Source organism: Pyrgilauda ruficollis, unplaced genomic scaffold (genome assembly GCF_017590135.1).
Source record: "Pyrgilauda ruficollis isolate IOZ18807 unplaced genomic scaffold, ASM1759013v1 scaffold3, whole genome shotgun sequence".
Lineage (NCBI taxonomy): Eukaryota > Metazoa > Chordata > Aves > Passeriformes > Passeridae > Pyrgilauda > Pyrgilauda ruficollis.
The window spans coordinates 13,170,152-13,193,864 of record NW_024524377.1 but is presented as its reverse complement, the minus strand read 5'-3'; the positions used below and the strand labels follow the sequence as shown (position 1 = coordinate 13,193,864).

General features: G+C 56.7%; 1 protein-coding gene across 11 annotated transcripts in view; it reads left to right on the top strand.

The window, feature by feature from the left end:
* TNS1 (tensin 1) overlaps positions 1-23,713 on the top strand; it is a 55,331-nt gene that overhangs the window by 23,489 nt on the left and 8,129 nt on the right. For 5 of the 11 annotated variants that reach the window (XM_041473037.1, XM_041473036.1, XM_041473038.1 and 2 more), the window contains 9 exons: positions 4,803-6,503; positions 8,910-8,990; positions 12,779-12,957; positions 13,221-13,359; positions 15,673-15,765; positions 16,687-16,722; positions 19,879-20,077; positions 20,903-21,771; positions 23,102-23,188. In XM_041473037.1, coding sequence (XP_041328971.1) covers positions 4,803-6,503; positions 8,910-8,990; positions 12,779-12,957; positions 13,221-13,359; positions 15,673-15,765; positions 16,687-16,722; positions 19,879-20,077; positions 20,903-21,771; positions 23,102-23,188 — 3,384 coding nt within the window. The remainder of the gene's footprint in view (positions 1-4,802; positions 6,504-8,909; positions 8,991-12,778; positions 12,958-13,220; positions 13,360-15,672; positions 15,766-16,686; positions 16,723-19,878; positions 20,078-20,902; positions 21,772-23,101; positions 23,189-23,713) is intronic. The other 6 variants (XM_041473031.1, XM_041473032.1, XM_041473033.1 and 3 more) reach the window with 6 other exon arrangements.

The window sequence follows — 23,713 nt, the reverse complement described above, 5'->3', positions numbered from 1 at the left end:
TGGGGGTTGTTCCCACTGGGAGCGGGAACCAGGCAGGGCTGGGTCACAAGGAAAGAGAGACCAGCTGGTAGAAACTCAGCCCTTTCTCTTCCCCTTTTAAACTGTCCTTGAAGTCAAAACTTGTAGCAGTTCTGTGCTTAGGGCTGGGGTTGTCCCATGGCAGGAGTGAGGAGCTCTGTCTCTCTTCTCCTGCAGCTGAGACAGCCAGGACAAAAAATAAGCAAACTTTGGAGGTTTTGAAAGGACGCTGGCTTGGCGTGTGGTAGCATCTGGGAGCAAACAGGGCTGTGAGTCAGGGGGCTGGCTGGAAACACTGCTCTCATCCCCTGCCGTCATCCATGGGGGTGTGGGAAACACGCGGTTTGGGGGATTAGAGTGGAGGGAGCCTCACGTTTTGCTGAGTATATTGGATCAGTTGAGGAGTGGAGTCCTGAGCATGGGTTCAGGCAGGGGCCTGGATGTGGGGTGGGCTTGCTGTCACCTGGACGGGCAAATTGTGAGCACCATTCCAGCATGGATTTTGCTTGGGGTGGAGCAGTTTGGTCTCAGAGAGCTCTGGAGTGGATAGGATCATGCCATACCTCCTGTCATAGAGCAGGGCAGTGTGTACATCCTGAAAAGAGGGCTGGAATGTCCGTGCTTTGCTCGTGGTGCTGGCAGGGCAGGCAAGAGGATTGTGAAAATGGGTTGGCAGGGTCGGTGGCTTGTCCATGGCTGGTTTCCACCCCTATTTAGCTGTGTAGTTATTTCAGATGGAGAAACTCAAGTCTCCAGCAAGACACTTGAATTTGCAGACCCGTCTGGGTTTCAGCATCATGTGTGGTTTGGGAGGACATCCCCACCCTGAATGTGTCGCTGCTCTTTAGGGACAGGTGTGACACATGCACACAGGGGCTGGGCAGGGCTGGGTGTCTCAAAGGAGGGGGTCACCCAGCAGGGTGATGCTCAGTGGACGGTGCAAGGTGGGCAGGCTGTCCAGCTGTCCGGCTGTCTGTCCTGCCTAGGAAACAGTTAACGCGGCGGAGCCCTGCCTGTGGAGGAAGTAGTTAATATTCATAGCTGGAAGCTGTCTGTCTGGCTGTCCTCCCTCCATATCTCCCACCCTCTCCGCACCTCACTGAGGTTAACTCGGGCTGGGGCTGGAGCTTGGGCGGCCCCGCCGCTCTCCCCGCGCCGCTCCCCTTCCCCTCCCGCTCCTCCCTGTGGTCCCTGTGTGGTCTGGGGCGGAGGGCAGCACAGCCGCACCTCCTCGCCTCCATCCTCCGGCCTCTCCCACCTTCGGCTCCTCCATCCTGTCCTCCAGCTCCCCGTGTCCCGGGGATCCCCGTATCCCACCCCTTCCGGAGCCCCGCCGCCGTCCGGGTACCCCTGTCGCGGCCCCGCGGGACACGGCGCTGGAAGGGAATAGCTCCCTCCGAGAGGGAAAGCAAAGCCAAAGGGACAAACGCCAGCCCGAGCCAGCTCCAGGCCGTCGGCTCCTGTCCTGGACGGACACACGGGGCTGGCTGTGGACGCCGTTGGAGCTGCCACCACACCGGGCGCCCCTGGAAGGCTCTGGTGCTGGAAGGGGTGAAGGAAAGGGATTTTGCTGCCTGCTCCTTCCCTTCGCCTCGGATCTTTTAATCCCCGTCCCTTTGGTAAGTCCTGACTTTGCTTCTCTTTGGTCTGTGGGCTGGGTGGTGAATTCATGGTTGTGGTGACCCACGGCTTGGACTGGGGTTGCTCCGTGCTGTCTTATCTGGTTACAGGATGAAACCAGAGATAAGGAGGCTAAACTCTTCCCTGTGAGATTTTGCTCACACCCTACATCCTACAAAAGGTCCCGGGATCCTAGGGTCTTCCCTGCGGGCTGATGCTCCACAAATGCATTGGGGCCAGAACTCTGGGTGGGGAGTGGAGGCAGCAGGTGGGATGCTGCTGGGGGCAGGCAGGGGGAGACACGGTGATGCCTCAGCCTCATCTTCTGCACCGGTGCAGAGCTGTGGACAGGATTTGGGGTTTTGGGGATGCGAGCTCACCCCTTCGGTACTGTCCCACTTGTCCTGGACCAGTTTTTTTACTGGCTGTAGCCACAGGGTGCTGGAGAGAGACGACAGAGCATTTCTCCTCTAGGGCAGCGAGCCTGCCAGCAGGGCTGGGACCAGGCTGGGCTCGGTGCTTCTCGCAGCTGCCTCCATACAGCTGGAGCAGATAGAGCTATGGCAGAGCTGCGTCCGGGGCTGAGCCCAGGGCAAACCCAGCCCACGATGGGATGGCACAGTCTGCCAGGCAGGAGCTACTCCGACCTTCAGGGATGAAATCTGACCTTGCTGGGAGCTGCAGACTCTTTGCAAATGGGGTGCTGAGGGCCTGCTGCTTTGAGGGTGGCTGGTTTGGCTAAGGCGTTCTGTTCCATTATCCCTTAGTTTTTGCTTTTATTTTATTTTATTTTATTTTATTTTATTTTATTTTATTTATTTTTTGTTTTGTTTTATATTCAGCTTCTTGGGTGACAAAGTCATATAGTCATATGAGAGATAGTGTGGCCCAGGGATAGTGGAGGAGGCTTCGGAGTGGCAGCAAATAGCAGGATTTGTCTCATGGCATCAGAGCCCAGGACGTACATGGGGTTGAGGACAGGATGAACAATCATGTGTGGGGCAGAGGAACCGTAGGACAAGGGCTTGGCTGATGGCTCAGCTGTCACAGGCTGCTCCTTGCTTACTACCCTGGTACTGCTCTCGGGGTGGGGGTGGCCACCAGCCCCCCTATGTCCTCTCCTCATCAGAGGTTCTAGGGAAGGTGGGACATAGCAGTTGGGGCTTTCTGTCTCTGCCGTGAACTGCATGGTGCCCCATGCTGACGTCTCTTGGAGACATTTCTCCCAGCCATGGGGCAGTACCCAGCCCAAAGAGTAATTAAAGCCTTTCCTGTCTATTTTCTCCCTTGGCACCACGTGGCTACATTTATATTTATTTATTCCCTTTTCCTTTCTATTCCTCTGCCGTTGTTTTCCCAGCCCCCATCCTGGCTTTTGCCCTGTTTCTTGAGACCAGCCAGCACCATCACTGCCTTTCAGACAGGAGGGCTGTGCCTTTCCCCCGTCTCCAGGCAGCGTCTCAGCCTGTCCAGCATTGACACTGCCCCTGGATATGCTGCTTTTCTCTTTTTCCCTCCACGGAAAGGGCTTCCCTCCCGCTCTTACCCTTTTCCCCAGTAAGGGAGGTGTTGTGGAGACAAATGCTACTGGCTCCTGGCTTTACTGGCTGGATGAAGAAGCTCTGAGTCTCTGGGAGAAATTCTCACTCTTTTCCATACCAAGTGCCCAGAGAGGACCTTGCTGCCTGGTCCTAGACATCATCAAGCCAACGGGAGGCTTTGGGGCTCAACTGCCCCCTTGGGATACTGCCAGTGGGGATTCAGGAGTGGAAAATCAAGGAGAGGGCTCTGACTTTGTAGGACTTGGGCTCAGTGTTATTACCCTCCTGTGCTTTGTGGTGAGGGGGGTTGCTGGCGTGGGAGCTGCCGGGGTGCGGGTGCGGCGGCGTGGGACTGGTTAAGCTGTCCCGGCTCGGAAGTGTTTTGCTTGCAGATAGGACCGCTCTGATTTCACACTATCGTGTTAGGGCCGTCTTCCGTCCCTGAGTCAGCTGCCTGGCCCCCCGCCAGGGAAGAGTCATTTTTTCCTCCAAAAGAAAGTGTTTAACACTGCTCGCGGGACCTTCCAGGAAACCTCGTCAGGGAGCTGGAAAAACAAGAGTCTGCAGCCTCGTCCGTGCTGTGCAGCTCTGGCGGGGGGAGATGTAGCTTGGGAACTATTCCCATTGCTGTCAGTGGCCAAGGTCCCTCTGGATCCCCAAAATCTGTCTGCCCCACTTGGAAAGGTTTAAGGGGTGGAGCTGGTTTTGGTGTTGGTGCTGACAGGTGTGATGGAAGCTGGGGGACTCAGAACTGAAGGGCCGGATTACTGGTGATGATGCCATGCCCTGGCTGCCCCCCAGCCTTTTGGGGCTGTGGAGCAGAGCCAGCTGCCCACACTGGACTTGAATCACTGTGCCAGGACCTTCCTGCATGAGGAGGAGATGCTGCATGTTCAGGGTTGGGCTGTGGCACTGTCAGTGTGGAAGCTTTAGGGCAGGTTGACCTGGCCTGAGAGAGGGAAGGGAAAGAACAGAAAGGGTGGGAGCTGGTCTGTAGCCAGGGAAGAAAAAGTCAAGGATGTCTGTGTGGCTGGATCCGTGCATTATCTGGGAGGAGAGTGGGCAGCGGGAGGAAAGGTGGGTCTGTGGTTCATCTGTCCTTCACCCGTGGGCTGAGTACATCCATCCAGCTGGAGACACAAAGAGCTACGAGGCCACATAGTGATTGCCTCCACCCGTCCTCCTACGGCTGTGGTGCATCTCCTCCACCCTCCCTTTCTGCCTCCCTGGTGCCACATGGCCCTTTGAGGCTGGATGAACCCTGCGGAGCAGCGATCGCTGACTGTGTGGGTAGCCCCGGCCCCTGCCAACCATGGAGGAGAATTGCCAGGAATGATGCCTGGAAATAGCGCACGGGATATTTGGTGAATCCCAGTGGAGCAGGCAGCGCTTGCTGGCGAAGTGGGGGGCTGTGGGAGCATGGGGTTGGGGAGGACCTGGCTGCGATGTCTCTGCATGGTGGCGCCGGTGGGAGTGTGGAGGGTGCCGAGGAGACATCGATGCTGGTCGTTAAGTGTTCTGGCACACGGAAGAAATCGAAATCACCGGCTAATGGGACCCATTAGCTCCGTGCAGAGAGCCAGCAATTGATCTGGGGTCTCGTGTTCGTTTCTCCCCTTGCAGAGGTTGGGCACACACAAGGGCCCCTGGATGGGAGCCTCTACGCTAAAGTGAAGAAGAAAGACTCCCTTCACGGCAGCACCGGTGCCGTCAACGCTGCCCGACTCCCACTCTCGGCAGCACCCAACCACGTCGAGCACACACTCTCAGTGAGCAGCGACTCGGGCAACTCCACCGCCTCCACCAAGACCGACCGGACCGATGAGCCGGGGGTGACCGGGGCACCCAGTGGCCAGGCGGTGCTGAGTCCTGAGGAGAAGCAGGAGCTGGATCGTCTCCTTGTTGGCTTTGGCTTGGAGAGTGCGCCACCCATGCACAACCACGTGCCCGGCCCCGTGCCGGCACGCCTGCCCACCATGCCGGGCCGTCATGTGGTGCCGGCTCAGGTGCACGTCAACGGGAATGCCGCGGCACTGGTGGCCGAGCGGGAGACGGATATCTTGGATGATGAGCTGCCCAACCAAGATGGGCACAGTGTGGGCAGCCTGGGCACGCTCTCCTCCTTGGATGGCACCACCACTGCCAGTGAGACCGGCTACCAGGAGGCACCTCGGGTGGGCAGTCTGTCCTCCCTGCCCAATGGCCCCTCGAGCTGCAATGGGGCTGAGAAGCTGCTGAAGGAGGGGCTGTACGATGGTGAGCCGCTCTCCAACGGTGGCTACCCCTACAACAACCAGAACACCCTGATGGGCCACCACCTCCGTGACACGCTGCCTTCCTTGCGGCCCTCGGCATCCACTCAGGAGCACCTGGCTGGCTACCCACAGCGCCTGCCGGGCTCCCACGCCCCAGGGTGGCTCCAGCCTCAGCCACTGCCCAGCTCCCAGCCCTACCTGTATGCCTACGAGCACCCCGGAACCTACCGCTCCCGGTCCTTCCCGGCAGTGGACACTGCCAAGTACGACACGAACCCGGCGCTGCCCCAGGCCCCGGCTCGCAGTACCAGCAGCCGGGAGGCTGTGCAGAGGGGCTTGAATTCCTGGCAACAGCAAGGAGGAAGCCGGCCACCTTCCCGGCTGCAGGAGGGCGGCATGGAGAGCCACAGCCCCAGCATCTCTAGCTGCAGCCCCCAGCCCAGCCCGCTGCAGACGGTGCCCCCACACAGCCACAGCATGCCTGAATTCCCCCGGGCACCCTCTCGCCGGGAGATTGAGCAGTCCATTGAAGCACTGGATGTCCTCATGCTGGACCTCGCACCTGCCGTCCACAAGTCGCAGAGTGTGCCTGCCACCTCCCGTCAGGACAAGCCGGCCGGACCCCTGCCCTCCTCCCTTTCGAGCCAGCCCATCGCTGGTCTCTACGCCCGGCCAACTCCACAGGTGGCCCAGCCGAGGTCCTTTGGCACATCCGTGAGCCCCGTGGTCTCTGAGCCCGGGAGCAAAGCCTATTCTCCCGGAGAGCTGGACTATGGGGTGCATGATTATCGGGAGACCTATTCACCCTACAGCTACCAGCTGGCACCGCTGCCAGAGCCCAGGAGCTACAGCCATGCCCCAGCCGGAGCACAGATGGGCACTGCCCCACTCAGCACCTCGTGCTACAGCCCTGTGGGGTCTCAGCAGCAACTCAGCTCCTCCCCACCTTCCCCCACCGTCCCAGCACAAAACCAGATGCCCCTGAAGGGACCAGAGAGCTATGAAGACCTGTCGAGGTCGGCAGAAGAGCCCTTGAATCTGGAGGGCCTGGTGGCCCACAGGGTGGCAGGTAGGATCCTTTGGTTCCTTGGGGGGATGGGGAGGATCGCATGTCCCAGGGTGCTGGAGCACACAGGGGTGGCATGCATGGTAGGGCTGGGGATAAGTGATGTGGAAACTCCTTGTCTGTGCTGGATCTGGGCTTGGGACTGAGCCACCTGCCATGGAGACATGCAGGGCAGGGGAGCAGCCTGTGCAGCTCTTCTTTGCTGAGATCCTCCTTTGTAGCTTGCTGTCTGCAGCAGCATTGCCCAGAGGTGGGAAGGGGTGGCTGAGGGTGTCAAATCCCCCCCATCCTGTTGGGGTAACAGGGCTGGTCTGTCCCTGGTGGTGGGGCTAGTCACTGGATCTCAGGGGAATATCTTTCTTTTGGGGAGAATATGGAGAGTTTGGGAAAATATTTTCATCTCTGGCTGTCCTGCCTGGACCCCACTTGGACATGGTGTTCTCCCTGCCTGGAGCGTGATCTGGTGTAATGTCCCAGCAGAGAACTTCACTTGCCTTGTGTTTGATGTCGCTATGCTCATCCCTGATTTCAGTCTCTTCTTTTTCCCCTGGATTGCTGGGTTTAGTGCTTGGACCTCCTCCTTGGGCAGCAGGGGTGCTGCTGGAGTGGGGACTAGGCTTTTGGGAACTAGGCTTTTGTCTGTCAGCTGTAATTCTGCCCATCTTGGCCCAGGGTGGTTTGAATCTGGACCTAGCTGTGGGGCAGTGGTCAGGGGCTGGGAAGACATTTCCCAGCCCTACCAGAGAGGTTTGGTGCTTGGCTGGGTGCACTGCCGAGTGTCGGTGCTGTGGCTGGATGAGGGCATTAGCTCTGTGCTGTGGAGGGCAAGCTGCATCCACCAATCCCCTGCCCTCCTGCAGCTCTAGCTTAGGGGCTTTGGGGACACAAGAGTGTCCCAGCCTCCTGGAGAGAAGGTGCCATGGCGCTGTGGCAGCTTGGTGCCCTCCCTTCCCACTGCTTCGGCTGCAGTTGTTCAATTGTGGAATGACATTTGGGAAGGGTTTGGGGCTGTGGGCCAGCTCGTGATGCTGGGGCTTGGCAGCTCCGTCCCTTCCAAATCTGTGCTCAGTCCAGAAACTCGCCCGGCATTAGAGGGAGGGGGAAAAGGCTTGGCTGGAAAAATCCAACAGCATCAACCTCCCAGGAGTGGGGACTGAGTCACAGGGTGGGGGGCAGGAGGGGTGCAAGTGGCAGGAATGGGATTGAGGAGGGTTATAGAGTTGTTAGAGGAAGTTTGCATCCATCTGAACCTGACCTCTGTGATCCAGATCAGATTCACAAAGAGTCATGGGGCTTTTGCAAAGAATTTATACAAACCTACTAAGGACACATGGATGCCCAAACTGCGCTGTATGTCTGGATTTAATATAAGCAGCACATGCCTGCCCTCCTCTGCTGCCCCATATGAAGAATTAAAATAGGCTGGAAAGGTTCTAAGACAGTTCTAAGGAGAGGAGGAAGAGTATTTGCAGTGTGTGGGAAATAGATTTTTGATGGTGTCTACTGGAAACATCCATCCCCCAACCTTGAGTCAGGTCCTCAGGGCTGGGCTGAGGTCACTGTCATCCCCTTGTAGCCACTGGGTTTCTCAGGGAGGAGAGAGGCATATGGGGGATGGTCCCCAGCCTGTGGCCACCTGTCTCTGCTGGAGCTGGGCCTTCTGTGCTGAGGTGGGGACAGCGCAGGCGGGTGGCCTGACCTCTGGCGGGAACGAGGTGTCCTGAAGCCAGTGCTGGGAGGGGACGGCCAGCGGGGACCGTGGGGCATGGACGTGTTTGTTTACATTCTCTGCTGCTATAAATTGCCTGCGTGTCCTGGCACAGAGATGAGGAGCATCTCACACCTCCTCCGTTCTTGGTGGGGGAGTGCTCCCATTCCTTTTTCCCACTGGTGATGGAGGGGAAAAGATGGCACAGGGCAGTGCTGGCATGCCCAGCATCTCCCCACAGAGGGGAGGTGGTCCTGTCATCCTTTAAGAGCCTCTCATCTCCTAGCAAGGCATCTGGGGTCACCCCATCTTGTCCCAGCCCTGAGCATTCTGTGATGAAGGGGACCTGCATGGTGCCACCCCTGAGAGGATGGTGATGGGGCAATTGTGGTGTTGCACAAGGCTGTATGTGAGTAGGAGCCACCATTGATTTCCCATATGGGTTTACGTGGTGCCTAGAGCCAGGCAAGTTGGCTGATGGAAAAGCAGCTCCAAGCAGAGACTGATCTCCTTCAGACCCCAAATGACCCCAGACTCATCTGTTGGATCCCAGCTAATATTTTCTCTTTCTCTCTCTCTCCCCCCCATGTTGTATCTTGTGACATTTGTCCTGTCTGTCCCTTCCTCTCTCTGTGCGGGACTGTGTCTGTCCTCTGTGACCTCCCACCCTCCTTGCACTCCCTGTCCTGGTATGCTGGCAGAGTACAACGCCAAGCTCAGGGAACTCAACAAGAGCACCAAAGTCCCCCGTCCTCCTCTGAGCCAGCAGCGGTCCTTCTCCGGTTCGTTCATTCCACCTCCTTCCTTTTCCCTCCTTCCTTGTTCTCCAACCTTTCCCATGCATCCTTCTCCTTCCCTCTTTTGCATTCTTCCCCTCTCTCATCCTTCCTTCCTTTTCCCATCTTTTCTCTCTCCTTCCCCTTCCTCGCTCCTTCCCTCTCATTCTTCCTTCCTCCTCTATGCATGCTGAGTGATCTGTGTGTTGCATGGATGTGGGATGGAGGGAGGCTCAGGAGACTTATTTCCATGCAGGATTGATCCCTTTTCTCAGCAGAGTAATGGTCAGGGTTCCCATTGAGCTCCTCCAGTGATGGGGGAGCCCCTGGCCCTGGGTACAGACTCCCCTGCCCATGCTGAGTTTTGCATCTCATCCAAGCCTGGCACTGCTTGCTGGTGGGATTTTCAGTGCTGGGCCAGTTCTAGACCCTTGCTGCATCCCCTCCAAGCTTTGCCCTGACCATGGCTCACCCCCTTGGGAAGCAAGGGCTGGGGTGCAGCTCCACAGAACCCAGATATAGCCAGTGGTCAGCCCAGGAGGGTCTCTTCTACATCAGTTTAGGGATCCCCCTGTCTTGGTCTGCAGCTGGAGGGCGTGGGCTGCTGAGGCTGGATTTTATACAGTGTGACTTCTGCTCCTTGAAGGTGAGTCTGCCCTGGGTGATGTGTGCTGGTGACCTGCTTGGTGCTTGTTGTGCACCCGCTTGTGCAGGGCAAGGACAAGGTGGGAGATGGAGTGGGGCTGGGGAGTCACCATCTTTCTGTGTGACCTTTCTCTCCCCACTGGCACCTTGGGTTTCTCCCCAGGAGGACCAAAGAAGTTTGAACCCTCCCAGTCCTCAGCACAGAGTAAGGTATTTTATCATACCCATTTGGGGTAATCAGGCAGGATGTGGGGAGCAGTCTGTACCAGGATGGGGTGAGTTGGGCTCTGGTGAGCAGCAGCACAGGACAACATCTGTTCCTCATGCAGGCACGGAGTGAGTTTGCATCTCTCTTCCCTGGGTGTTTTGTGTCCCTTTCGGCATCCTGAGGGCCTTGGGATGCTTCTTTGTTCTCTCCTGTCCACTGTGGGGATATCACCTGGCTCTTGTCTGGCAGTAGTTCTAGAGTCTCCTGGCCTAAAAGCAGCTACCTCCTGATTTGGCCTAAAACCTGGTTCCCCAGCTGCAAAATAACCTGGGCTTGCCGTTGCTCCTGTTTCCTCCTTCCCCAGCTGTTTTGCTCCCTGCCCTTTCCAGCCCTAGAGCTGTGCTGAGTCTGAGGGCAGTGGGTTGGAACTAGGTTAGGTACTTAAATGAGCAGCAGCAGGAGTGATGGTGCTGCAGGTGTTGGGTGAGAGGGTGAGGAGTGGGGTGCAGGCTGCTGCTCCCCATTTGTGAACAGTAATCTGCCATCCTGCAGCCAGCCACAGTGTCCTTGGAAGTCCAGTGACAGTACTGTGGCTAAGGGAGGCTGCATGTCTGCTGAGGGGGCAAAGCAAGCTGGGGAAAGGAGAGTTTGTTTTTCAAGCATAGTTTCCATCCCATAAATCACCCAGGGGGTCGGGGGAGCCATGCTCAGAGCCTGGGTTTCCTCCAGGCTTTGCTCCGGGCGGCCTGTGAAGTTTCCCACTCTCCGCTCCTGAACAATGAGTCCCTTTTTTCCCTTCTCCTCCCTCCCCTCCCTGTGGCCCCGGCCGCTTTCCACGTCTGGGGAGTGGAGCAGCCAGGACTTGCTGAGCTCCTGGGTGTCCCAATGGGCCAAATCCAGCACCCTGTGGTTAGGTGACGTGAAGCCCTGGGGACGGAGCAGGGGAGGGAGTCCCATGCTGCAGATGCGTGATGTGCACTGGTAGCCAGGCTCCATCCATCTGCCGTGTTTAGTGCTTCCCAAGTGAAAACTGCAAAGCAAGGCAGGCGTGCACAGCTCGGGGAGCCAGTCCCTGCCTCTCTGAAGCGCTTGGGCCCTGCAGCTCACTTTGGAGTGGGCCAAGGGATGCTCCTGGTGATCCTCCTGCTGTGTTCAGGAGAACCCATATTACACAAAATGGAAGGAAAAAAAGAAAATATGAGAGTTTGCTTTTTTCCCCCCCAATATCTTGTTTTTCCTTGTGCTTGCAACTGCGGGCTTCAGTTTCTTCTTTTTTTTTCTTCCCTTAAAGTGAAGAGCAGGACAGAATATATGGGGTGGCCCTATGTAATGCTGCCCATACCTGCAAGACAGCTTCCCAGGGACCCTCTCGGTCCCCCTGTTCTCCCTACGGGTCTTTTTAATGGCCATCTCCCGTGCCGGTGAGCACCTGCAGAAAGGATCGGGAGTTGTGTTTCAAAGCTGCTCTTAGTGGAATTTTCCAGGCCGCCTCTGCGGCTGGAGCCAGCCCCGTTGGCTCGAGTCCCCCGCCTCGCAGCCTGGCCGCCTCTCCCCCCGAGCCGCGATTTTATTGTTGTTGCCATTCACTGGGCTGATTATTTAGAAATGCACCCAGGCCACCTCCTTCCCTGCTGCCCTCCCAGCCCTTGCCCCGGGCCGGGAAGGCTCTGGTGTGTGTGCCGAGCACTGCAGAGGGGAGGTCAGCGGGTGCGAGCCGTGGGTCCCATGCGGAGCCCCCGGGAGTGAGGGGAAGCAGCTGATGGCTGGTTTTCCTCCGCCAGCCCGTGGGAAAGGAGTTGGTGTTTGAAAAGTGCATTTCCTGGAGCGTGATGCTGGCCTTTCTCCTTTTTTTTTTTTTTTTTTTTTTTTTTTTTCCTTTTTCTCCTTTTTCTCTTTTTTTCTTCCCTAATGTGCTGACCAAGGGGAGCATGAGTGCTCAGTGATTGTGGGAAAAGTAGAGGGGACAGTGTTGTCACTTCTGCTAGTGGGTAGGAGTGTGAGTCGCATGGCGCTCTGAGCTGTGCCCATGGTACTCTGTGGGGTTGCTGTGCACTGAACTCAGCACCATCATCCATGAGCCCAGATTAACCTCTTAACCAGGTGAGGTGGGATAGAAAGTGTGTTTGGGCACTGTCAGGTGCTGGGAGAGTTGAGCTGCCCTGCCCTGTGCCAACTTTGTCTGTGTCCCTGAGCTTTATCCCAAGAGGATCTCCACAGCCCAAGAAACCCATTGTCCTGTGATGATTTGGTTGCCCTGTTCTTCCCCCCAGCCTGTGGACATTGGTGGCTCATACTGCTGGGGTCTGGGAAACATGTTTGGGGAGAGATGGAGGGGAGATGCTGATCTCTCCTTTTAGAGAGGCTTTGCACTGGGACAGAGCAGCAGTGTTTTCTTAGGATTCCCTGCACCATTCCTCTGATGGGTTCTTTCTTCTTTATCCAGTGCTCCCTCCGCCTTGGGGATTCACGAAACCAGGCTTTTTCCACTGCTGTGGTTGAAGCCACATCTGGCTGTGGGTGCAGGGATGCAGGCTGAATACAGCTGTCCTTGTGCTGGCTGATTTGGTCATTTCCCACTGTCATGCTGTCGGGAGGCCCTGTTGCTTCCCTGCTCTGCAGGGATGGGCTGTCTGGACTAATCTCAAGATGCTCATGCCCCATGCACCTACTGCTGGAGGTTGTTGTCCCTGAAAATCTAATGGTGCTTGGGAGGGCTAGTGCAGCATTTCAGCCGCTAGCCACAACCCTGCCTTGCTCTGTCACCTGTTCTGGGGTCACTGTTGTAGGGTATATCTGCTCCAGCTACCCGGGCTGGTCTGGGTGCTTGATGCAGGTGAGTGCTGAAGCTGAGACCTCTCAGGTAGGCCTGAAGCATCTCCTGCTGGTCCCCATCTCAGCTGGCAGCTCCTCACCCCTCTGCCACGCTGTGCTTGCCCTGCAGGGGTGCAGTCCCGGGAGAAGCCTCTGGAGGAGAGCGCCGTCCCTGCCCGCAAGCGGACTCCCAGCGACAGCCACTATGAGAAGAGCTCACCAGAGCCCAGCTCGCCCCGCAGCCCCACCGTCCTGTCACCTGAGGTGGTCAGCACCATCGCAGCCAACCCTGGAGGGAGGCCCAAAGAGGTGTGCTGGAGTAGAGGACTGCTGGAGGAGGGGGGTGGCTGACTGGGGAGACGTGCCTCCAGGGAGGGGGATGGCTTGGTCAGCATTCACAGCATCCACAGAGCCGGGGATCAGTGATGGTTTTTGTGGTGGTGGTGGGGGTGGTAGTTAGGAGGGAGGAGGTGAAACCCTTCCCTTTGCCCCCTCTGCCCTCTCCTTGGGGTGTCCTAGAGGTTTTTGCCCATCATAGGGATGGGACTGACTCTTTCTTCTGCTCTCCCCAGCCTCACCTCCACAGCTACAAGGAAGCCTTCGAGGAGATGGAGGGTGCCTCCCCCACCAGCCCACCCTCCAGCGGTGGTGAGATTTCTCCCCCAACCCCAGCCTTCCCTGTGTCACCACAAACCCCTTACTCCAACACCTGTAAGTGCCATGCCTCCGGGAGGCACAGGGGCTCGGTGGGTGGCTCTGGGCAAGCCAGAAATTTGCCAAGGGTCAGACAGCTCCAGGTTCCAGACACCCACCGCCATGTTAACCACTCCTCCTCTCCATCCTCCTTTCTTCTCCTCATCCTGCCACTCCATGCTGCTGTCAGCATCCCACTTACTTCAGCATCACATGCTTGGCACCCTCATCTTGGCTTTTTCCCACCCTCCACTCACTGGGGTGTTATTTTGATGGGATCCCAAGGTGGGATGAAGGGAGAGGCATGCTATGACCCCATCCCATCCTGCATCTCCTCATTTTTCCTACTGGCATGGCATGAAAAGAAGCAAAACTGCAGTGGCAGGTGAGTGGGAGGGAGGCAGGAGGCACAGAAGATCAGGAGGGCAGAGTCACACCATGTCACTTCTTGCTCGCAGTTTCGAAGGCAGGAGGGGCAGAAGGCTGGGATGCATGCTCTCTGCATGCAGCTTGTCTCCGCTCCTCTGTTCTGACTTACCCTGTCTCAATCGTGGTGGGTTTGTGTGGACTGGGTTTGTGTGACCAGCTTGAGCAACGAGCCCTGAGGAGCAGCCACACGTCAGCACAGCACGACTCGGGCCAGAGCAGTGCAATGGAGCAGCCAGTCAACTGGGAAACACATTAAAAAGATGACAGCCCCCCCATCCCCTCTAAAATACTTCTGTAGGCTGAAGGCTGAGGGATGCTCTAGGGCTGGGGATGCCTGGGCTGAGCACAGCCCCTTCTGATGCCATGTCCTGGTTGCAGTGAAGCCACCTGCCCCCCACAGCTCAGCTTATGGGGCTTGGAAAACTTAACAGTTTTCTTCTGTACTGTTGCTCTTCCTTCCCTGCAATCCTCTGGTATCTGAGCCCTGTCTCTTGGGATGAAGAGAAGAGTGTGGGAGCATTGCCGGGGTGCTTGGCAGCTCGGAAATGGCCCTGTTGTTCCTGGGGAGTGAGAGCTCGGCCCTGGGGCAGCAGCAGCTCCTTTGGCAGTGGGTCAGTGGCTTTGGGAGATGAGTCACTTGCAGAGGTGACGGGAACAGCCTGGTTGGGGTCGTGGCCCTGAGACAGTGCTGCTTATCCAGCACCAGCCAGGGAAACCTGGGAAGCTTGAAGTTGCAGCTTTCAGGCTTTGCCAAAGTGGCCCTGAGGGTTACGGGAGCAATTCCCCTCTGCTGGGAGATGGTGGTCCCGGGAGAATTCCTGGCCCTGTGAGGACCCTGCTGCTCATCAGCCAGCTGAGGTGTGAGCTAACATTGTGGCTTGGGGTCAGCTGGATTTCAGGGAATCAGACACCCACTGGGGAAGATGCTGCTGTCTTAGTTTCCCAGGAACTTGGCTGCTCAGCTGCTCCAGCCCCAGGCTGCTCGGTGGACCTGGCCTCAGGACAAGGGTCTGGCTTTCCTCTGGACCTCCCACCACCCACTGCCTCCCAGCCTTGCCACAGGCCCCATGCCTGTGCCACCAGTCAGAGACATTCAGACACTGCTGGAGGCTCGTGCCCGTTGGTTTCTCTTGCTGAAGATTACGTCCTGAGGTTTCCCCTGATACAGGAAAATACAGCATCAGGGAGATGGTGCAAACCCAGTGGGTAGGAGGGGAGAGGAGGTGCAGTCTGCTTGGGACAGTCTGCCCTGCCCTGTGAAACCCCACTGCCATCCATACCATAGCCATACACACAGTTCCTCCTGGTGTGTATGTCTGGTCACAGGGGTGCAGAATTCACATGTGCATTGCCAGCCCTCTGTGTGAACATCCTCATCCACCCATTGAGCTGGTCTGGAGGGCAGGGATTTTTTGGCAGTCCTTCTGTCCCTTCTGTGGGGGTGATGGGATGCTCTGGGACAGCTGGATTCCAGCTCAGCCAGACGTGGGGATTGGCAGAAAGGAGTTCAGGTGTGGGAGAGCTGGGTTGGGATGGCTGCTCACATAGGGGAAATGAAAGGGCTTCATGTCTTTATGGTGGGACTTCTTGGGGATGGTCCTGGGAGATGGGGTCTGCGCCTGTCCTGATGGGAGTTGTTCCCTTTCTCCATCCTGCCAGCTTTGCAATGGGGCAGGGGGCTTGTTCCCAGTCACCTCCCACCCCGTGTCCTCCCAAATGAAGAGGGGGATCAGTATCCTTCTGCAGGGTGTTGCTTCATACAAGGGCATCTCATGTTCTCAGCAGCCCTTCCTTGCAGCCGCTGGGTGGGATGGGCTACGAGGTTCTGAACCCGTGGGCAGCTCCAGCCTTGCTGAGGCGTCACCTCCCACCCCTGCACTAACATTCTTGTGTCCCCAACAGTGCGCTCTCCCCCTGGCCTGGCCAAGACCCCGCTCTCAGCCCTGGGGCTGAAGCCTCACAACCCGGCTGAGATCCTGCTGCATCCCGTGGGAGGTGAGTGCAGACACGGGGACTGCAGGCAGATCTTTCTGTGGGGACAGCTCTGAGGATACCCTGGAAGAGCCCCTGGTTTGGAGAGGGCAGTTCCACCTCCCTTTTGGGGCCAGGTGGCCCTGGGGGTCCTTGTTGCCTTTTGTGGGGCCCCTGGGACTGTGTAAGCGTGGGGGATGTTGGTCTGCTCTGGGGGGCTCTGCACAGTAGGGTCTTCAGTGGTGAAGGCTAGTGGATAACCCTGTGGCCCTGTTTCCTGCCCAGCCCCATATTTTTCCCTCTCCCACCCCCTACATTCCTTCTCCTCCCTAGGACAGCTGGAGACAGTTTGCTCTCTGGGAGCTGAGCCTGTCAGCCAGAACAATATCCAGAGCTCTTTGCATCCTGGACAGCAGTCTTTTAAGTGCAAAGGCCCTGCTGTCCTGGGGACGTGTCCTGGAGTAGCCTGCCAAGCCAGACCATACTGCTCCCCAGCACCCAGGGCCCCTTCCTGAGCCAGTTCAGGGCTGAGTGTGACCTCCTCAAATCCATCTGAGCCTGGGGGCTACAGGTTGATTGAGCTCACACTGCAAAACCCTTATCTCTCTGCCCTCAAGGGTGAGCTGATGCTTTTTTGGTGCTTGCTGGGCTTTTTGGAGCAGCCCTTTGGTTACTGTCTTCTGCACTGTTCCCTCTTTCCCATCTGAAGCCAGCCTCCTGGATTCTGGACATAATTTCTGGGATGTTGATGTGATGTGAGGGTGTCTGAGGCTGGGTTTCACTTTGGAGCACTTGTAATGTTGGGAGGTGTGGGGCTCTCCTTTGTGCTCTGTGTGCTCCTGCCTGAGCAAGGCAGAGCTGCTTAACCCTGATTTCTCTTTCTGTCTCGCACCTCCCTTCCTCCTCTTCCCACTCCCGTCACTCCCCTGCCCCTCCATCTCTCAGAGCTAGAAGGGGAAGCGGGCGGTGACTCTGAAGAAGGTAAGAAAGGCTTTTCTTTCTCTGTATCTCTGTATCTCTCTTCCTCATGCAACCTCACTGTTGGCACTGTCACTCAGAGCAGGCCCAGGTGCCTGTTCCAGCAGCCTTCCCTTGCGCTGTCCCTCAGGGATGTAGGAGCCTGAGTCCTGCCTGCTGCTCCCTTTAGAGGAGGGGCACAGCATGCCTTGTGTTGTGGTAGGATTTCTCAGTGTCCAAGTTGGACCTGAAGGTCTGTCACACTGTGTGGCAGTCATCTGTGGGGACTGAGAGCTCTTTGTCAGTGAGTCGCATCCTTACTGGTGGCACGCTGGGGATGCTGGCACGCTACAGCCAGCTTTGGATGAGCCTGACGGGGATCTGGGACCAACAGCCCCAGTTTTAGTCTCCTTCCCTCCCCTTTTGGCTTTGCTGTTGCCATTCAGAGTGAAAATAAACCAAAGTGCAGCACAAAAGGTCAGCAGGCGCAGAGGCCACCAGTGTGTTGCCAGCAGAGCCGGCTGGGCAGTGGTGCAGCACCAGCAGCTGGTGCGCATCTTCTGCCCGGGCAACTGCCCAAATTCCCCCCACCTCTCCTGTCTCTGGGTTGTGCCACTTTGGGGATGCCAAGGATGGGGCTGAGCTGGGACATCAGTTCAAGTGTGGCTGTGCTGACGGCGCAGGCACTGTGGGCTCTGGGATGGCACATCTCGTGTGGGGACACTGACTTTGGGAGTGGCTGTGATTCCTTGGCATGCTGCCTGCTAGGTAACGGTTGTTGGGTGGTTTTGCTTCCTCCTTTAATGAATCTTTGCTCCCTCAGAGCTGGGATGAGGAACTGTATGTTCAGGATGGGTTTTGGGGAAAGAGTGTCTCTTCTGGGTGGGTGTGGTGCTTCCTCTAGCCCTAGCAGCCATCAGCATTTCTCCTTGGAAGTTTCTCAAAATGCACACAACCAAAACCTGAACACTGTGTAATAGTGGAGAAAGTGTTTGCTTGAAAAAAAGTTCTACTTTCAGAACTGATTTTTCAATTATGGCTTTTTGGATACATTAAAGGAAGCAAAGCTGGGATAAAACCAGGCTTTTACCCCATAAGTTCTCCCAAGCTTTACCATTTCTGTGCAGCTTTAAGCCTCCAAAGACTCAAACATTGCCTCTCCTCTCCTTCCCACTAAAACCTCAGGAGCTCAAGCTGTCCTGCATCTCTGTCCCCTTGCAAGATGGTTGACCCCCAGGCAAGGATGTCCAGTGACCCTGCACTGCCCAGGCTGAGTGGCCACCATGGGCCTCTTGCCCTGCTTCATCCTTTGTAAAATGATATTTTTGGGCATTGAATCTACAGTTCTGAGAAGGGACTGGTGTTTGGGCTTACTGCTGGCTTAGGAACCTCTGCACTTAGCCGCACATTCCAGGAGCCACACTGCAGGAGGGACAGTCCCTGCCCCTCCGTGCTCTGCCTAGCAGATCCCAGCTGGAATGGCTGCCCTGTGTATGAGGTTGGAAGATGCTTTGGCAGTGTGGGAGCTCAGGATGTGGCTGTCCGCTCTGAGGAGGCTTTAAAACAGCCTGACACAGATGCAGCGCTGGGGATTTCTGACCAGCGTGCAGCCCTGCTTGGATTTGGGATTCCCAAACAAATGCCCATCTCCTTGGTGACTCAGAGCTTCTCTATTTTCCCACCCATTTTCCCATCTCCAGAGTCCCTTCCAAGAAAACACAAGGAGGCAAGATCAGATTTTTCAGCCTAAAAAAATCCTGCCTGAAACTTCTGCACTTTTCTTTTCTCCTGTCCTGTATTGAATCAGTGTACCAGAACCTGTGCCCATGGCCACACACCTCACTGTGGCACAGCCCCCAAGCCCCCTGCTCCTGCCTTTTTAGGAAGGGCTGGCATTTTCATAGCCCTATGTTCTTAACCTCTTGCAGGCTGACTCATATGTACTGTCTGGCTAATTTTAGTCTGGGCTGGGGAGCTGGGAAGGGGAAAAGTGAGTAGCTGTGAAATTAATTCAATTACCTAAGCTGCGATGGATTTCTTGCAGCTGCCCTGGGTAGTGCCTCATCCCTGTCACTCGGGATGTCCTGCCTTAGATGCTGGTACCCAGCCTGTGTAGAGGTCCATCGTCTGGTTTTGGCTCACATCTTTCCTAGGGTTGTTGGCCAGGGACATCAGCCCAAGGGAGGGACTCCTCCTCCCCTCTCCACAGACAGATGGGGCACAGAGATGCTGTGGGGGAAGGAGTGGGACCTATGACAGTCTTTTTCCTTGCATGTCTCTGCTCCAGCTCGGAACGTGGAGCTGTGCATTGGCATTGCTGACTGTGAGCAGGCCAGCTTGCCAGCAGGCTGAGCCAGAGCCCAGCTGTTATGACTAATAATAACAATAATAATGTTTGTAATGCTAATTACTACTGCAGAGCTGCTTTGGGCATGGCCAGCCTGGAGCCAGGGACCGGCAAGGCTGCCTGGCCCATAGGATTTGATGCCAGTGGATCTTGTATAGGGCAAGCTGAGGTGTGACGTGGCTGCGGGGCTTGGGGGAATGGGACTGAAGCTGCAGCCCCTTCCTCTGGTGCAGCTTTTGGTGGGGGCTGTCATAAGGATGGGGTCTAGCCTGGGTGGAACAGGAGGCAGGGGGAAGGTACGAGAGAGGTCTGGGTCTGGTGTCTGCCATGGCTACTAATGGCCAGCCCAGCTCTCTGCTCCTGGCACGGGACAGCTTGGCGGCTCTAAAGGAAAATTGCTTTTCTTGGTCGTGCTCGTGGGCTCCGGTTTCAAGCTGGGTTGGGAGTGAAAGTGTTGGATGCTGCAGTGGAAATAGCTGGAGTTGCCCTCTGGTCTGCTGCTGGAGATGGCTGGCAGAGGTGGGCTGCAGAGGGCAGGGACCACGGGGCATTGTCATCAGTCTTGTGTGAGTCAGCGCAGGCTGGGCAGTCACTGGCTCTATTTTTAGGGGCTGTGGATGAACAGGGAGCAGGACGTGTTCTCTGTGGCATCCTGGGTGGGAGGGACGCTGACTCAGAGCAGGGTGAAGGGGCTGTGGCAGGCAAAAGGCTCGTGGCTGGAGGAGGTCAGCTCGAGCACCTTCACTGGCGTGAAATGTGGGTCCTGGGAAGGGTGTGGGCCCCTTCCCTTGCATGCTGTAGGCTCATCTGTTTTCACTTCTCTCTTGCTGCAGAGCCCAGGAGCTATGTTGAGTCAGTGGCTCGCACGGCCACAACGGGCAGGGGAGGGACACTGCCCGCTGCCCAGCCCGCTGCCCAGCCCGCTGCCCAGCCCGGAGGCCCAGAGGTGCCCACCAGGAATGGCACTTTCTCCAACTCCTTCATGGCCCCCAGCCCTGTCTCCACCAGCAGCCCTATTCACAGCATGGATGGGTAAGGCAGTGGGTGCAGGTCCCAGGGACTGGTGGGGTTGGGGCTGAAGCCTGCCTGGTGCACAGGCTTAGAACCACAGTCACAGAGTCACAGAATCATTAGGGTTGGAAAAGACATCCAAGATCATCACAGAGTCCAACCTTTGACTGAACATCACCAAGCCAACTAAATCAGAGCACTAAGTGCCATGTTCAGTTGTTTCTTGAACATCTCCAGGGATGGTGCTTGTTCCTACATGGAAACTGCCTTTGCAAAGACCCGCATCTCTCAATGCAGGGTTTGGGTATCCCAGCCAGCTGTACACTTTAGTGCCCTGAGAACAGAAATCTGGGTCACTGCTGGTTACTTGGTGGTTACTGGACCCCAGAAACCCCTCACTAGGAACCTGACCCCTGGAGTGGGAGGAGGGATGGGTTGTGCAAACCCCTAGCCCTGAGTAAGGCTGAGCATTAGTCCTCTGGGGTGAGATGGAGCCATTGTCCCTGTCCACCCTGCCCATGAGGTGTTCTGCAACCACACAGGCTGGCAGGGCAGAATAAATCAGGTGTTTGCTGGGAGCAGAACTGGAAAAAGGCACTGTTCCTCAGAGAGGCATATTTTGAGATGGACTAGGATTCATGGTGGAGTTAAAGCTGCCTTTAGTTGCTTCCATGAAGCTGGCTGGACCCATCCCATGATTGCCTCTGAACAACCAAGGAGCTGACTGGCTCAGTTTCCCTGTGTGCCACAGTTTCCCTGTGTGCCACATGCAGGAAGGTGCCAGTATCAGTCAGCAGCAGGAACGAGCGGTGGAGCTGAATTCGACCTTTCTTCATCTCTCCCTAGGGCCTCCCTGCGCAGCTACCCGTCAGAAGGCAGTCCCCATGGCACGGTTACACCTCCCCATGCCTCAGTTGAGCCCTTGTACCGCTCGCCTCTTGGCTCACAGATGCCCTCTGCTCACAGCAGCTACCAAAACTCGTCTCCATCTTCATTTGGAATGGTCCAAGGAGGGGTCCCGGGCTCGGCATACAGCAGCCCCGACTACCCTGATGGCCGAGCTGGCCTCCAGCCAGAACCCCAAGCTCGGCCACAGCCACAGGTCAATGTGGTGGGGGTCCACACCCTGCCAGGGAGCCCCCGCAGCCTGCACCGGACAGTGGCTACGAATACACCGCCCAGCCCTGGCTTCGGGCGAAGAGCCATCAACCCCAGCATGAGTGGCGCTCCTGGCAGCCCCGGGCTGGGCAGGCATGCTGTGGTGGCCCATGGCAACCTGGTGGCCCCACCAGGGAGCCCCAGCCTGTCCAGGCACCAAGCAGCGGCGGCCACATCCCCTGGCAGTCCCCTGTATGGCTACTCCAGCCCAGAGGAAAGGCACCTGACACTGTCTCGGCAGAGCAGCTCCTCTGGCTACCAGCCTCCCTCCACGCCGTCCTTCCCTGTTTCCCCGGCGTACTACCCCGGCACGAGCACGCCGCACTCCTCCTCCCCAGACTCGGCTGCCTACCGCCAGGGCAGCCCCACCTCGCAGCCTGCTCTGCCTGAGAAGCGGCGGATGTCAGCTGGGGACCGCTCCAACAGCCTCCCCAACTATGCCACTGTCAACGGCAAGGTGTCCTCACCCCTCTCCAGTGGCATGTCCAGCCCCAGCGGTGGGAGCGCCGTCGCCTTCTCCCACACTCTGCCGGACTTCTCCAAGTTTTCCATGCCAGGTAAGGGATGCTCTTGGAGGTCCCCGTGTCCCCCTGCCCTACCCAGGGCTCTCCCCTCCTCCTCCTCGCTGGCTGTCAGGAAAGGGATTGCAGCCATGTCCTGATTTACCCCTCCTGTCCATCCGCAAACCAAAGGCACCGCTGGGGCTGGGGCCATTTCCTGTGCTTTCTGACAAATCCAAACAGGAAAAACACCGACTAGCATCTCTGGCATAAACAGCTTCCAGAGATGTGTATGAGGAGATCAAAGCTCCTGAAGGCGATTTTTCTCTGCCGTGGGGATGCACTGACCTCTTGGCCCCATTCCCAGAGAGCTTTACCCCGCTGCAGTGCTGCCTCCTCATTTCCAGTGGTGCCATGCCCCAGGTGCCATCCTGCCTGGTACACTTTTGCCAGCTCTGGTTACAGACACCTTGGTGACGTCAAGATGGGGCTGATAGGAGCAGGGGAATAAAGCTGTGGGGCAGCGGTGGCTCCGGCTGCTGGGCCAGTTTCTCTGCTGAGCAGGCAGCCCTTTGTGGGCACTCTGGCACTCGTCCTGGCCCTGTGACTCCTGTGGCCAAGGACCTTTCCCAGCGGGGAAGCACAAGCAATTAAAACCCGTAACAATTAACAAGCAGCTTGGAGAGGGAAGTGAGCCCCCTGCCTCTCTGAAGGTGACCAGATTGCTGAGGGCTGATAACATGTCTCCAGCAGAGATGCTATCCAATCCTCTTGGTTGTTTGCCTGGTTGTTTTTGGAAAGCAGGTGGTTGTAAATGTTGCTTGAGTGACAGCTTCACAGCCAGAGAACCAGCTCCCACTGGGGCTGTGCCTCTGGTGGGCACTGAGCAAGGCACAGTCAGGCTGGGGCTGCTTTGCCTAAGGTAGATTGACCTGTCCAGTTCCTCTTCACAAAGAGCAAAGATAAGGGAAGAAATTTATTTTTATGAAGTGTGATCCAAATCTTGAACATTAGAGAGCAGTGAAGATCCTCTGAAGTCTCTCTGGCACCTCCAGACATACTTCTTTCCTCCAACAGTTTTTATTTCACCTGGCCAGCTTCTTTTAAATGAAGAATTCCCATTTCATCTCTGGCTGTGTGCCATAGGGGCTCATCTGACACACAGCCCTTCGAGGCCCCTTGAGCTTGGATTTAGCTTTAGATGCCCAGCAGCCCCATAAGCTCCAGGTAGTGATCAGCCTGTCTGGCTATGGGGAACTGGGCTGAGGTTAGTGCAATGTGCTGGATCTGAAAGGAGGTGGACGTACTAATGCTTTGGCTGGATGCAAACAGTTTCAGATACAGCATCTTTTAACTTTTTTCTTGTCTTTTCTTCCCTTTCCTGCAGACATCAGTCCCGAGACTCGTGCCAATGTCAAGTTTGTGCAGGATACTTCCAAATACTGGTACAAACCAGATATCTCCAGGGAGCAGGGTAAGTAGATGACACAGGGGTGGAGTTGGGATGTGTCTGGGATCACAGGGATTACCAAGGATTTCCTTTGTGGATTGGGTGGAGAGTGAACGTGAATAATGACTGCTCAGGCTGCTGCAGATGTAGGGTTGAAGCCCCATTCAGCTGCAGGTTTGTGTGATGTGGGCTCTTCAAACCTCCCTCTTGGTAGAAGAGCTCCAGTCCCTGCAGCGTGCAGCGGATCTGTGTTTGCAGTTCAGGGTGCAAAACACCTGGATCTTGAGTTGATAGTGCTCAGAGGTATCTTGGAAACATGGCTAAAATGAGTGGGGAGAACAGGGAGGCGGCAGGATGCCTTCAGGGGCATGGTCCCAGCATTTGGGTCTTTGCTCCTCTTGCTCTCCAGTACTTGGTTGCTCAGAGATAGGCAGGGTGGGAACTGGAGATGCCCACACAAGGGCAGTGGAGGTGTGGGGAGATGAGCCTGAGCCTGGCAACCCACTGAGACGTGCAGGAGGAGCGGTAACACTGTGGTGCCTGGCTATG